At 40.2% G+C, this 14346-nt stretch overlaps 2 protein-coding genes across 2 annotated transcripts in view; one reads left to right on the top strand and one right to left on the bottom strand.

The window, feature by feature from the left end:
- Positions 1-852: 852 nt before the first annotated feature.
- Positions 853-1453, bottom strand: LOC122644657 (probable calcium-binding protein CML18). The gene has a single exon (XM_043838047.1). The coding sequence runs from the start codon at positions 1391-1393 to the stop codon at positions 896-898; it is 498 nt and encodes a 165-aa protein (XP_043693982.1). The 5' UTR covers positions 1394-1453; the 3' UTR covers positions 853-895.
- Positions 1454-11031: 9578 nt separating this feature from the next.
- The window catches only part of LOC122645366 (putative disease resistance protein RGA3), a 70186-nt gene continuing 66871 nt past the window's right edge, over positions 11032-14346 (top strand). Inside the window, exons 1-2 of the mRNA XM_043838676.1 lie at positions 11032-11271; positions 11553-12432. Coding sequence (XP_043694611.1) covers positions 11032-11271; positions 11553-12432 — 1120 coding nt within the window. The remainder of the gene's footprint in view (positions 11272-11552; positions 12433-14346) is intronic.

The raw sequence follows: 14346 nt of genomic DNA, 5'->3' as shown, positions 1-14346 counted from the left end.
TCCAACTCCAAACTCCAAACTCCTTAAATCGTGGTAAATATCACTAAAAGGGAAAATTTATTAAAAAATAAATTAAATTACTGTGGTTGCCGTGTCGTCTAGGCCACATAAGAACGAAAAAAGGACAATCATGTATATTCCTATGGTTGGCAAATGCTCCACGAAACGCGGCCACGGAATCTGGTTTGTAAAGAACGAATCCCGCTCCAGCCGGGCTGGAGCTGGAGGATCCAGCAAAAGCACAAAGTGTTTTAGTCATTTCATAGGGACCCATTTGTTAAATGATCCAAACACCCCTTGTGTTTTTTAGGCTGGATCCTCCAGCTCCAGATGTGGTTAGAGGACAGCAGAATTAGAGAGGGAGAGAGAAAACATAGCAATTCAGATCGTCTACAACCCAGCTGCCTGTAGCGGCCTCTGCAGCGCAGACTGGGTCTCACGTGCAATGACCATTTTATCCTCGTTCAGATAAGGCATTTGGACAGAGGTAAGGTGGTCTTTGCATGTGCGGCTCAGACCCGCACAGACCGCTAGGGGCAGTGTGCCGTATAGGATCTGGATCCGAGAACAGAGTAGTTTATTCATGATTCTCAGGTTCAGAGATTCTGTATGACTAAAGAGTTTGACCATTTGAAACGTAATCACAAGAAGAAGTAGGATTGCAGATATTAGAGTAACATTTAATAGAAGTGAAGCCCTAATTCTAATTCTAAAATTCTTCCTCTGAGTTGGAATTTTTTTTTTTAAGGAAGAAATATAAACCTAACCATCTGAAGTATATTGACATTAGAACAAACTAAAGGAGAATTAAGCATCTATGGTGTCGATTCATGTCGATCTACGTTCCATTGTTGAAGTAGCTAAGCAAAAGTCAGGATTCATAGATTCTTCAGTTCTAATGAGCGGAAGCTCTGCCGTTAGTCATCATCTTCTTGAACTCCTCAAAGTTAACGTTGCCATCACCGTCGGCATCAACGGATCTAATCATCTTCGAGCAGTCGTGGATGGAACACTTCTCCCCCAAATTCTTCAACACCATGTGAAGCTCTGTAACCGATATCAATCCGTTCTTGTCCCGATCGTACATATTAAAAGCATCTTTCAATTCCTTCATTCCACCAGCGGTGTTCGAATCTCCGTTCTTACCTCCGCGGTGAAAATCAGCGAACTCTTTGAGATCGATGAAGCCATCACCATCAGTATCAATCTCAGCCATCATCCGTTTGATCTCATCCGGTGAAGTCTCAGAGCCAAGGGCGTTGAGAACATTGCCCAGCTCGGTCGAAGAGATCTTGCCGTCGCCATTAGCATCAAATCGCTTGAAAACCTTCTCAAGCTCCTCCATATTATCAAGATAAACAGAAGATTTGAGGCTAGGGTTTCCAGAACTCATGGCGAATACTTTCTCTTCACTTTGCTTCTTACTCTGAGTCTGAACAATGCGTTTGCTGCTTCTTCTTCGGGTGGGTCGAAGAGAAGAGAGAGAGAAAGAAGACATATTTAACTGCATTATTGCTAAAACCCTGTTTGGTATGTATAGTTAATATAGGAGGAGAGTATCGAAGAGATCACGCTTCACGTACGGCACGCGGTTTTTGACCGCGTTAAGCGATAAAATTTAATAAGAGGTGGAGTGAGTGAGTTAGTAAAGCGATCCGGGCCAGGATTCTCTTTCCTTATATTGGTGGCCAATCGACTTTAATACAAATCTCACGAAATCAGAAATAGCGACTCTTTACTTTTTATAAGAGGATCATATTTTTTGGTCCTACTTGGACGGCTGTGGACCACATTGGGCGAATTTTATTTTTTCCGAGAAGAATAAGAAGATAAAAAGACCCTTCGGACAATGACCACATGGTCTGATCGTAACGGTTAAGGGCCGTGTTCAAAACTTGAAGACACTTCAAATTAGGGTGTCTTCTTGGGAAAAAGATCTTTACTTGGTAGTGTTTCTTAGGCTTTTAGAATAAGATGACATCTCTGCCCCTGGGTAGATATTCAGACGTGTTCATCCATTGGTCCAGAAGCTTGTGTAAAGACTATGAGACCAAGTAGAGATTTTTTACATTTTTTTTTTTTTGATGGGTAAAACACTTCAAATTAGGATTAGGGGTGTCGAAATGGAGCTATAGAGACAAGGGTTATCTACTTGTCGGTCAACACTAATTTATGGTTTGGTATCTTTTCTACCCATTTAGGTAATTGGGCTTCATTTGGAGGCTAGAGGTATGGACATGTTTTTATTCGGTTGGTTGTTTATTGGTTCATAATTGGTTTGGAGATGTAAAGCTTCAAATGAGTTAATTGATAACCAGGCTACAAATAGTTAAAAAATGGCTTATAATAATGTTAAGGGTAAATGTTTGCTGTGGGGGACACGATGCATAGGCCATACCCAGACATAGTGGGTGGTGAAATGATTGTTCCACCCTATGAAAGATGAAAATCTTGCCTTCGAGATGCCAAAGTGTGCGTTTTCATTGACTGCCGCATGCGCATGGCCCCTACGCTCTCCTTAATAATGTTAAATAGGTTACAGATGCTAATCAAGCTATACACATTGGTTATTGATTAGTCACAATATTGAATTGGTCTTGATCTAATGACTATTAGACCACTACCTGCTTGCTCCAGGAACACCTAAATTAAATATTAATCGGTCAATGTTTGAGCTTGATACGTTTAGTAATCGGTTGAATTAGTCATAGGCTTTAATTGCTCAATTCATATCAGGTCTACCATTGTAGGCCAACTTTTGATACCCTTACCCAAATTGAAAAAATCTACTGAAGCATAGCTTCGGTTTGGAGTTTTAGAAACATTATCGGGTTTTATTTGGTTTGGTTCGGTTTGATTCAATTTGACTTGATAATTTAAAAAAAAAAAACAAAATCGAATTATTTCGACCATTTGACACCCTTGTTCCAAACAAAATCTTTTGGAGGCAAATTTCTTTTATCCACGGTGAAGGGAGAAGGGAGAACAATAATGAGATATTATCTACTTCGAACAATAAAAGATAAAGCATTTATGAACTTTAGATGAATGTAGGCTCCGTTTGGTTGCAAGGGGAATTAAAGGGAAGAAAAATGAAATTTTCATACTTAAAAAAAGAATTTTTTTAATCATTACCCCATGTGACACCATATGATAATATATCTAACTCCAAATCATTCCATATTTAGTTATTAAATTGCACTTTACTTTGCATCCATTTCCCTTTGGTTTAAAATGTAAAATAAATATTACATGTAAAATGTATCTTTACTAGATATGATAAGAAATTTAAGTGGTTTATACAATCAATCACAGGGGATAATGATTACAAATGTTTTTTTTTTAGTTTTCAAAAATTTTCCTTCCCTTCCCTTTAATTCCCCTTGCAATCAAACGGAACCGTAGTTTTCCTTCACACGTTGGGAAGGCCGGAGGAGGGGAATTTTTTTCCAAAATTTCTGTTTGGGGATGAACGCGGAAAGCTGGAGAAAAAGGTAGGAGAAGGGTAATTCGGTAAGTGCATAAAGTAGAAGTGGCCACAACGTTGTGGTGGGGAGTGGGGAGTGGGGAGTGGGGGAGTGGGGCGGGAGGGGGGAGTGAGTGGGTTAGCTTGTAGTCCGGCTGGGCCATGTGAATAGTTTCCAATTATAAGTGGTGGTGGTGGTGGTGGCAACTATGCAACCCATACAAGAGGGATGGACAATAGAAAAGATAATTAAAAACATGTGAGAGGAAAGAGGATGAAAACATTTATCCTTCGTCGCTTGTGGTCCACATGGCATAGAACCAGGAGGAGGAAATTGCATGTGGATGGGAGAACAGTTGGAGTTTGGGATCCTTGGGATTCTCTCTCAATTATTAATTCAGGTAACGGTTATGGGTCTCACATGAGAATCCAATTTTTCAGTTATAAATAATTGTCACCCGAATGCCAAACTGAATAATTTCATTCTACGCGGATTCCACAAACTAATCTAATTGTTTAATGTTAAATGGTTTTGGTCCTGCCTGGTGCATGATCGTGTATATATATATATACAACCGTTGGATGGGTATAATCGTGTATGGTACATGGTCCCTCACTCCATTCAATGGTTGTGTGCGTAACAAAATCTCTGAGCTTGTTTAATTCTGGTTAATAATTTTCTTGGAAAAGAGTTCTTGAGCAAGTGGCATGGATATGGAGCCACAATGATGTGCGACAAAATGTTTCCTACATGGGAAAGCAGCAAGGTCATTTCATGTGAGGAGGATAGAGGTGCTAACTTACCTTCTTCTGTAGTGCAGAGACTCTTTTTCAAATTTTTTTAAAGATAAAAATTGCTTTAAATGGCTGTGCTAGCTGAGTCCCATTTTTCTCCCCACATGGGTACCTTCTCTAGATCTCACACCGATCATGGGATGTTAGACCCACCTTTAAAGTGCAAGATCCACACCCCATGGATGGTGAAAGATCCAAAGAGAGGGTACTCATGTGGGAGAAGATTCCAACTCATGCTAACCCAATAAGGATATCATGTTGGTTCAACAATTTTTCATCACAAGGTAGAATATTGAAGTGGCAATTCCGACAATTTCATAGGGATCTAAGACTAGATAACCACTAATTAAGTTTCAAATATCCTCCTGTGTGTGTTGGCATGCATCCTTGTATTTTTTTCATTCCGTGCATACATGTTAATCTACCTACTTGTAGTCCCTAGATTTTTAGAGTTTTATTGTCACTTGACTAACTCTGCTTGGGCTGAAAATTTTGGTCCTGCCTGACCTACTAAGCTCTTGATATAGAGGATTGATACAAGCCATGGATTGACGTATCGGTAGTGGATTGACATTGTATTGACTAGGGCTGTAAACGGATCGGATTCGGCTCGGATAGTGCTATATCCGCATCTGCATCTGATTAGCTATCGGATGGATTCGGATAGTGCTAAACGGATACTGACACGTATACGGATCGGATATTTTATCTGTTTACATGTAAATATAGCTTTTCGGATAGCTATAGTCTATCCATATCTGCATTCGTTTAGCTTTCGGACGAATTCGGATAGTGTTAAACGGATACAGACTCGGATACGGAAATGGATTTTGACTATTCATTTACACCCTTAGTATTGATTGAGGTTGATCTTGGGACAAGAATCTGTAACAGCCGTCGACTTGATATTGGATCTGAATCAACCGATCCGACCCGATCTGAATCACAAGTACTTTAGATTGGAATTTCTTTTCCAATGTTCCAAATCAGGAATAACTTATTAGGTGGTGCATAACTATATCAATGCCTCAGCGGTAGTGGTTGTCCAACATTCCAACCAGTGGGTTCTCAGATGGATAAAGACCTGCGGGATCCATTGAAAACCACAACTGGAAATGTGGTGGTGTGGTGGTAAGTAATTCCAATAGATTTGTGTTTAAGCTAATCTTCTAAAATACGTTTTAATATATAATTTTTTTCAATGAGAGTAAATATTGTCATTTTACATGTATACTAAAAAATGTACATAATAATAACATTTTTTTATAAATAATTTGTATTCTTATATATTTTTAATTTAAAAAAATTTTTAAAAATAAAAGAAGGGTCAATTAAAAAAATTGTCTAAGTTCTAAAAACACTCCCATACTCCCATTGAAACTTTCATGTTTAACCTTTTACACTTAGGATCGATGTATACCATTATTTTGGTAAGCTAAAAACGTACATTAATTACATGTCTAGACACGAGAAGATAAGGAAGTCTTTCCCAAAGGGGAAGGAGAGAGACTTAGCCTGTTCCCTTTATTTATATAAAAAAAATATATATATAATTTCTTAATAATTTTTTTTGTAATCATTTTGATTTCTTAATAAAGAAAGTGAAAAGAAATCATATCTTGTTTTCTCCACTATCCATTTCACAATAAAAAGTTATTTTTCGTTAAAATGAGAAAAAGTTTTCAGATCTTAAGTGGTCGGTGACTAATGGCCGACTTATACGGACAAAAAATACCTTTTCTTTTTTGGGGACCTTAATAGCCATTCATGTTATGTGGTGGAAGATAGTGGGTATTGGGTAGTGGGTAGTGGTCATTTGTGTGGTCGATCTGACTTTGGAGGTTACTAGTATGGTTTTAGTTCATGGTATTAAAAGGATTTTTATCCTCTTAAATTTCTTAATGTATGTAGGGAAGCAGGCTCAGATGGAGATGTCGACACTTGATAGTTGTCACATTCAATCGTCCGAGCTCATTGAAAGTTAAAACTATTTTTAATTTCTCTTTGATTTAATCTTTGTTTTCAATTATAAAAATTATTTCAATTTTTTTAACTATTTGATATGATTTTTGCACCCAAATTTAGAGGAATTAAAATCAATTTGAACAGAAATCTTGAAATAACTAAAGGATTATTTATAATCTCTATTCAAGATGGTTACAAGCTATTTCATGCGTTTCTCCTGTAACCCCATCTCCTAGACACCTTGCTGTCATCCCCCTCTTTGCAACCCATTTCCACCTCCTTTGAGACCCTGTCCTACCTCTCCCCCCTTGAATCGTTATCGTCTACGGTTTCCTGACCGGTGTGGACCATGCGGTTCCCTAGTGCCTCTCACAAAAGGGGGGTGGGACCCACCCGAGGCATCTGGGTCCATCCTCCTCTTATGAGAGGCACTAGGGAACCGCACCGGTCAAGGAACCATAGATGAAAAATATTCCTCCCCCCTTCGCACGCCTCAACTCAACCCTGCCCTTTCTGTAATGGATCCGGCTCTTCTCCAATTAGCCCGTTGCCCAGGGAGTGTTCAATGAGGCATCCAACAGTTGGGCTGCTTGGCATACATTCTCGAACAAATGCTGGGATGTGTGGCAACCACCCCAGCCGTCGGATGCCTCATTGGCCGGATTGCTCATTGGAGAGGAGCCCGGCGCTTCTGCAACCCCGTCCCATCCCTCTCACCACAACCCTCATCCCACCCCTCTGCAATCGTTGTCCCACCCTCTCTCTTTGCAATCCCCGCATGAGCACAAAGCTACAGCTAGGGATAAAAATGGATAACCGAAAATCTGAATCCGATTCGCATCCGTATCCGTTTAGGGACATCCAAATTCGTTTAGAGATATCCGAAAAAAAATCCGAATGCTTAATAATTAAAAATTAAGTAAATAATGATCTTGATGGTTTTTGAAGATTCTACGGTTTCTAGAATATGAGAAAAAGAAAATCATGATCTAAGATATATGGATTGAGAGTGAATTGTATCCGCTAGAGAGAGGAAGGTCCGGATTACACAAGGCAGAGATGTAAACGGATAGTCGAAAATCCGAATTCGATTCGCATCCAAATCCATCTGAATCCGTTTAGAGGTATCCGTATTCGAGTCGAATCCGATTTGTTTATATCCCTAAGTGCAGTCCCCTACTGCCCCATCATTCGCGATCCACTTCCCCAATCAATTAACCTCAACCCAACCCACTCCAATCTCAGAGTAGAAAATCCCAACTCTAGGCCAGTCGTCTGGCCCTCCGTTGTACCTTGCATTCTGTGAGGTTGAACCCCTTCTATAGTTGGGCGTCCAATAAGACATGGTTTGATTTGTCCCTTAAAAATATTCACATTGAGACGTGTAGTATGGGTGAAAGTATTTTCAGGACAGAACCACCCCACAGTAACCATGAACCAATCCCAAACTAAGTTTGGGCCAAACTTTGGGCTTAAGCAGGATCAGAGCCCAAGTAAGCACGAGTTATGGGGCAAATTACTGGGTCAGGATGAACTTAATTGGGCCATCCGGACCCAAGTTACACCCGGCATTGTCATAATTGACGCAAATCATGAGGTTATGGGTTTAAAACTTAAGATCCCATCATAGGTAATGGCACGGGGCAGGCCCAAGTTGCTTCGTGCCTCCCTGCGTCTATCTCTCTCTCCTCCCCTCTAATAAAAAGACATATCTACTCCCATTATGGGAGGAGAGAGATAGACACAGGGAGATACTAACGTACATTACGCAGCCAGACAAGAAACACACTCAATCCCTATTTTTAATATGGAAAGAACACTGCTGGTCGTGTCTCGTGTGGCCTCTACACCAGTTTGAGGGCCAATGAAGGGGCACCCAATATGAGGGGCAAGGTGTTAATTTACCCCCTTTATGTGGACCAGGGGGATCACAACTGGGCAGTGTTCTTTTTCTTGGTGTTGTGATTAGAATATATTCTGTAGTTATTGCTCACTGTGATGGATTTGAAAGCCTTGAATCCTATATCCGAATTTATTTCTTTAAAATGAATGTACCGCAACATCATATTTTTATTCTAAGTAAGAGGTTGCATAAACATTTGGACTATGTCCTTATTCTCCTGCTTAGGACACTATACATATTTTTATTCCAAGTAGGAGGTCCCATTTCGGTGGGATTCAGTTATGAACACACTCCTACACTTAGTGCATTCAACTATACACTTTCCATCCCATCCGGATAATTTTTTGGATCCACGTGTTTGAACCAGTTACTTGTCCAACATGCTATTAATTTAATCTTCTACCTTTCATTAGGAGGGGCAATAGCATTACCACGACCCACTAAGCACTACAAGATAAGTCCTCTTTAGCCGTGGCTTTTGCCGCAGCTATTGATCAACAAAATTACATTCATCATCTAAATTCATATTCATCGTTCACATTGAATAACATATTCACCATTCACAGGACATTCACATCATTCACATCATTCACATCATTCACTTTGATGATGTTATTTAGAAATGATACATAAGTATGTTTTGACAAAATAACCTGAAAACTTAAAGTTATTACATTCACAATATTCCTGATCACAAAGAGTTGGTACCACGAATTGACCAATAATTGAAAGGAGAACATAGTTGATCTCCCGTTGAGCCCAAACCCGAGCGATCAGCATCGGATATATCTCTTCATTTCATCCATTCTTTGTTAAATTACTGTAAAATATTATCTTTTATATCACCTTCTTTATTTATGATTGTACAAATACAATGAAAATCCTGCTCCCAAAGCATAACAAGAACTTGTATGCACTACACACACTTAAAATTATCTTCTCCAATTTCCTACCTGGCCCACTTCCCCAGTGCCTATAATAGGGAGGGGGGGGGGGGGTGGAACCCACTGGGCAGAATGTTCGAGCAGGGGTAGGGTTGTCCATGCACCCCCCTCCTTATTGCAGGCACTGGGGAATTGAGCCGGATACGAACCTAAAGGGGACAAAGATCTCTACACACACATTCATTGTGCATTTCAAACCACTCTTCATTGGAATGGTACTTGATGCCTTAGATGGAAGAGCCTACCACAACATTATAGTTACATTTTACAAAGAAAAAAAAAAAGGAAAAATTATGGTGACATGTATTTGGGGTCGGATGTGGACAAACCGGATAATTTGACATTCCAGCTGCCGGTATAGGTAATTGATTAAAAACCACCAACGCACAATTCTTCCTCCAAATATGATTTTTTACGGCCCCACAGTCACATCTGACTTTGAAATTTGAATAGGCAATCTCGAAGCAAGAGACCGAATAATACCTAGTTTAGCATGATCCGGAAGCAAGAGATCAATACTTATTTTATCATATGAACGGGAAAGCAAGAGAAGAAAAGGTCATAAAACTCCAAGAATATATGATTCTTCTTGTTACCTTCTGTTTTTGGTATTGAAGCAAAGGATCCAATCAATATTGCTCCCTTCTTTACATGAATGAGAAAGTTAAAAAAAATAGATGTTAAGTTTTGGGGGACATTCAAAATTAAACTTCCCCTAAAAACTTCTATATATTCTTCTTTAATCATGCCCAATTGCCCACTTTAAATCGGAATAAAAAGCAACCACCCAAAAAGAAAAAGAGTATATAAGAAAGATTGTTCTTGTTTGTCTTCTCTTACTCCATCAAGAGGGGGTTACTCGGGATCCTTTACGTGATCCCATAAGGCTATCAATACTTATTTTAACATGAACGGCAAGGAAGGTATCAGCAAGAGATCAATGTTTTCTCTCTATTTAACGTTGAATGGGGAAGACGGGAAGGATCACTGATCAAGACCTCTAACCTTCCAACCCAAATCTCTCTCTCTCTCTCTCTGTGCATGCCTCCAGTATTGAACATCCATCCTAATCCTAGTTACGTGATCTGAAAGACGTAGCCTATGACATTGATGATGTGTTGGATGAGTGGAACACTGAAATTCTCATCAAATCCTCCTCACATACTAACAAGGTATGTCCCTGCAGCCGCAACTTGTTTTCTCCTTGCTGCTGCTTTTGTTTCAAGCGAACCAGCTTACTTACGCCATGACATTGGTCATAGGATAAAGGAGATAAATGAAAGGGTAGATGAAATTGCAAGTTCCCAAGATAGGTTTCGTTTTATTCATGAAACTAGTACTGCTAGAAATGATGACATTATAGGCAGTCTAGAAAGTAGCTCCCTGGTTGATGTCTCTGAAGTATTTGGTAGAGACAAGGATAAAAATTTCATAATAAGCAAGGTGCTAAGCGAAGGCAGTAGTAGTAGTAGTAGTAGTATAGTAGTAGTACTCAACAAGGAGAAGGAGAAGAAATGGTTTCTGATCATCATCATCAAATCCCCATGATAATCTCTATTGTGGAGATGGCCGGTATGGGCAAAACCACACTTGCCCAACTGGCCTTCAACGATGATAGGGTGAAAAACCCTTTCAATAAGAGAATGTGGGTACATGTCTCCCAACCTTTTGATAGAGTGAAGGTTGCCCTGCGTATTATTGAAGAACTCGGTGGTGGTGGTGGAAACAACATTGTCACCACCACCACCACCACCCATGTTGGTCATCATCATGATAATGCATGGGAATCATTACATCGTCAATGGACTAGTTCTGTTGAAGGAAAGCATTTCCTACTTGTGTTAGACGATGTGTGGAATAAGGATCGTAATTTGTGGGATCTATTGTGGTTTTCTCTCAAACAAGGTTCTCAAGGAAATAGAATTATTGTTACAACCCGCAATGAGAATGTTGCAATCATGATGGGTACGGCATATGTTTGTAAATTAGGGATTTTGCCTGATGAAGACTGTTGGTCAGTATTGAGACATTATGCTGCCTTTGCTGAGAGGCAAGAAGAAGAGCGAGAGAAGTTGAAAAAAATTGGCATGGAACTCGCAAAGAAGTGTAAGGGATTGCCTCTTTCAGCGAAGACTTTAGGAAGTCTTTTGCGCTTCAAAAAGTCAAAACAGGATTGGCAAGATGTGTTGGAAAGCGATGTATGGACGGTTGTATCAAGTGCTGATCCTAAAGCAATATTGCCGACTCTGTTGCTAAGTTATAACGATTTGCCCTCTCATTTGAAACAATGCTTTGCATATTGTTCTGTTATCACGAGAGGTTATAGGTTTACCAAAATATATATTCAAAAAAGAATGGATCGCACAAGGCTTTCTTAGTGATGACAGTATAGCAGCAGCAAGCAGCAAGCAGCAGGGGAGATTTGGATAAATTCGCTGTCGAGTACTTCAATAATTTGGTCCTACACTCATTTTTTCAGAAAGACATTCAATATTCGAAAGCTAAATATGAATATTACATAATGCATGATCTTATCCACGATTTTGCAAAATCCCTTGGAGAGAACGAATGCTTCACTTTTACAACTAAAGATACCATGAATGCTCAGGAACCCAGCTGTAGTAGAGCCCGCCATTTATCTCTTGTAGTAGTAGTAGAAGAGAAATGTATGAATATTCCTTCTTTCACTTACAAGGCAAAGAGTCTGCGCACTCTTAAAATCGTTGGAGGAGGACAGATTCCTAAAGTTTCTTCTGATTTATTTCTTCGTTTAACATGTCTGAGGACACTAGATTTGGCTGATAGTTACCTTGAAGAGCTACCAAAGGAGATTGGAAAGTTGATACATCTAAGGTACCTTAACTTGTCCGCGGCAAGGTTTAGAGAACTACCTAAATCAGTGACACGTCTTTACAATTTGCAGATATTAATTCTTGAGCGATGCAGTAATCTTTGTAAACTACCTAAAGGGATTTGGGGATTGGTCAATTTGATAGATCTTGATCTGTCAGAATGTCTCCGACTATGTTACTTACCGGAAGGTATTGGGAGATTAAGCAGACTGCGTAGTTTGTCGGACTTCATTATCGGTGGGGTGGAGAGAGGAGGACGAGGATGTAAGATTGGAGAACTAAAAGATGTCAACTTCTTCAAAGGTATTCTGAGGATAATAGGTTTGGGGAGAATGGAAAATGGAAACGAGGCTAAGATGGCATGCTTGAAGAATAAGCAACACCTTCGTGCTCTGTATTTGTATTTTAATCAATACACGGGTGTTTCACGAGTTGATGAGGAAGTCTATGATGAAGAAGAAGAAAAAGAAGAAAAAGAAGAAGAAGTAGAAGTAGTTGATGGGGAAGGTGATAACGCACAACCTCAACGGTCATCTAAGGATTTCAAAGAGGAGTCTTCAAACACCAAAACTCTTCAAACGTCTCTCTCCTAGTTTGTAGATAACAAACTCATGTATATCTCTATCTCTTGTAACAGTCACAAAGACGTTCAAATTGTTCTATAAATACAAACACCCAACACCACCAGAGAAGGTGTGAGGGACAACTCAAATCCTATCGTTTTCAAACTCTATCATGGTATCAGCCTGCTAATTGCTTAGCACACGATCCTCCCTTCTTTCTCTCCTTTCAAATTAAAAAAAAAAAAAAAACAAGAGAGAGTCGTCATGGCCACTTCGTCTTCGTTGGCTTCCTCTGCTTCGTCTTCCCTAACCTCTCTCTCTCCATCAACTCCTTTTGGTTTTGGAGGAAATATCTCTCATATTCTCCAGATCAAGCTTGATAAGAATAATTATCTGTTGTGGCGAGCTCAATTCTTACCTCTCTTTCGGCTCCATGGTTATCTCAAATACGTTGATGGAACGTATCCATGCCCACCCGCCACTATCACGGCAGCGCCGACTGCCGCTGTCGACACTACCATTGCTGCCTCCACAACCGTGGCCAATCCAGAATATGTGACATGGCAGCAACAAGACCAAATGCTCCTCTGTTGCCTCATTTCTACTCTCACCGAATCAGTCTTCTCTTTGGTGGTTGGTTTAAACACCTCTCATGAGGTTTGGAATGCTCTTGAGAAGCATTTTGCATCCCAATCACAAGCTCGGGTCATGCAACTCGAATTCCAACTTCGATCCATGAAGAAAGGAACATCTACTGTTGCTGAATATGTTCAACAGCCAAAACGTTGGTCGCTCATCTTCTTGCGCACACCCAGCCCCGATTGTCAAATGGTGCTCGGTATATTAAACGGCCTAGGTCCTGAATATGATGGGTTCGTAACGTTGATCACTTCACGACTTGAACCCCTGCCGTTGGATGATTTTCTTGGCATTCTCAACAACCAAGAAGTTGTCTTGCAAAGTCGCGCAACTGAAGTAGTTCCAACAGCACCCACTGCCAATGTTGCTGTAAAAGAGAATAATACAACTCCTTCTTCCTCCTACAGAGGACGAGGACGCAGCCGTGGAAGAGGCCGTGGTCGGTTCTACTATGATCACATGGAAAGTCGGCCCACAGTGCACTGCCAAGTGTGTAATAAACCTGGTCATACAGCGCTTCGATGCTATCAAAGGTTCAATCCAAATATCACACAACAGAATCAACCTGCTGCTATGTATGCTGCTTCACCAACTGTTGCACCTGATGCCGCCTGGTATCCAGATTCTGGCGTTACACATCATCTCACATCCGACCTGGCCAATCTCTCCATCCCTTCCACCTATAATGGCACCGATCAAGTCCGGGTAGCAAATGGTTCAGGTTTGCCTATTTCTCATGTCGGTTCCTCTACTTTGCGCACTCCTTTATCTTCCTTTGCACTCAAAAATGTTTTTCATGTTCCAAATATACAGAAAAATCTACTCTCTGTGTCTCAATTTACCAAAGATAATGACTGTATATTTGAGTTTCACCCTAATTTTTGTTGTGTAAAGGATCGATACTCGGGGAACCTCCTCATGCGCGGCCAGAGTAAGAATGGTCTCTACCTTCTCAATGGTGCAACTGCTTCAAATAAATCAGCTTTCTCTGCTGTTCGGTCGTCTATTTCAAGTCCTTCCAATTCCACCACTGGCTATGTTGGTGAAAGAGTTCCTACAACAGTATGGCATGATCATTTTGGGCACCCTGCTCAACGTATAGTGTCCTCAATTATCTCAAAGCATGCCTTACCTATGGACTCTTCTTCTTTCTCTTCTAAGTTTTGTGAACCTTGCCAGTTGAGCAAGTCTAGTCGTTTGCCTTTCAGTAATTCATTTT

The sequence above is a fragment of the Telopea speciosissima genome, chromosome 11 (genome assembly GCF_018873765.1).
Source record: "Telopea speciosissima isolate NSW1024214 ecotype Mountain lineage chromosome 11, Tspe_v1, whole genome shotgun sequence".
NCBI lineage: Eukaryota > Viridiplantae > Streptophyta > Magnoliopsida > Proteales > Proteaceae > Telopea > Telopea speciosissima.
Note: the sequence above shows the minus strand (reverse complement) of the source record. Positions and strands in the feature narration are given on the sequence as shown.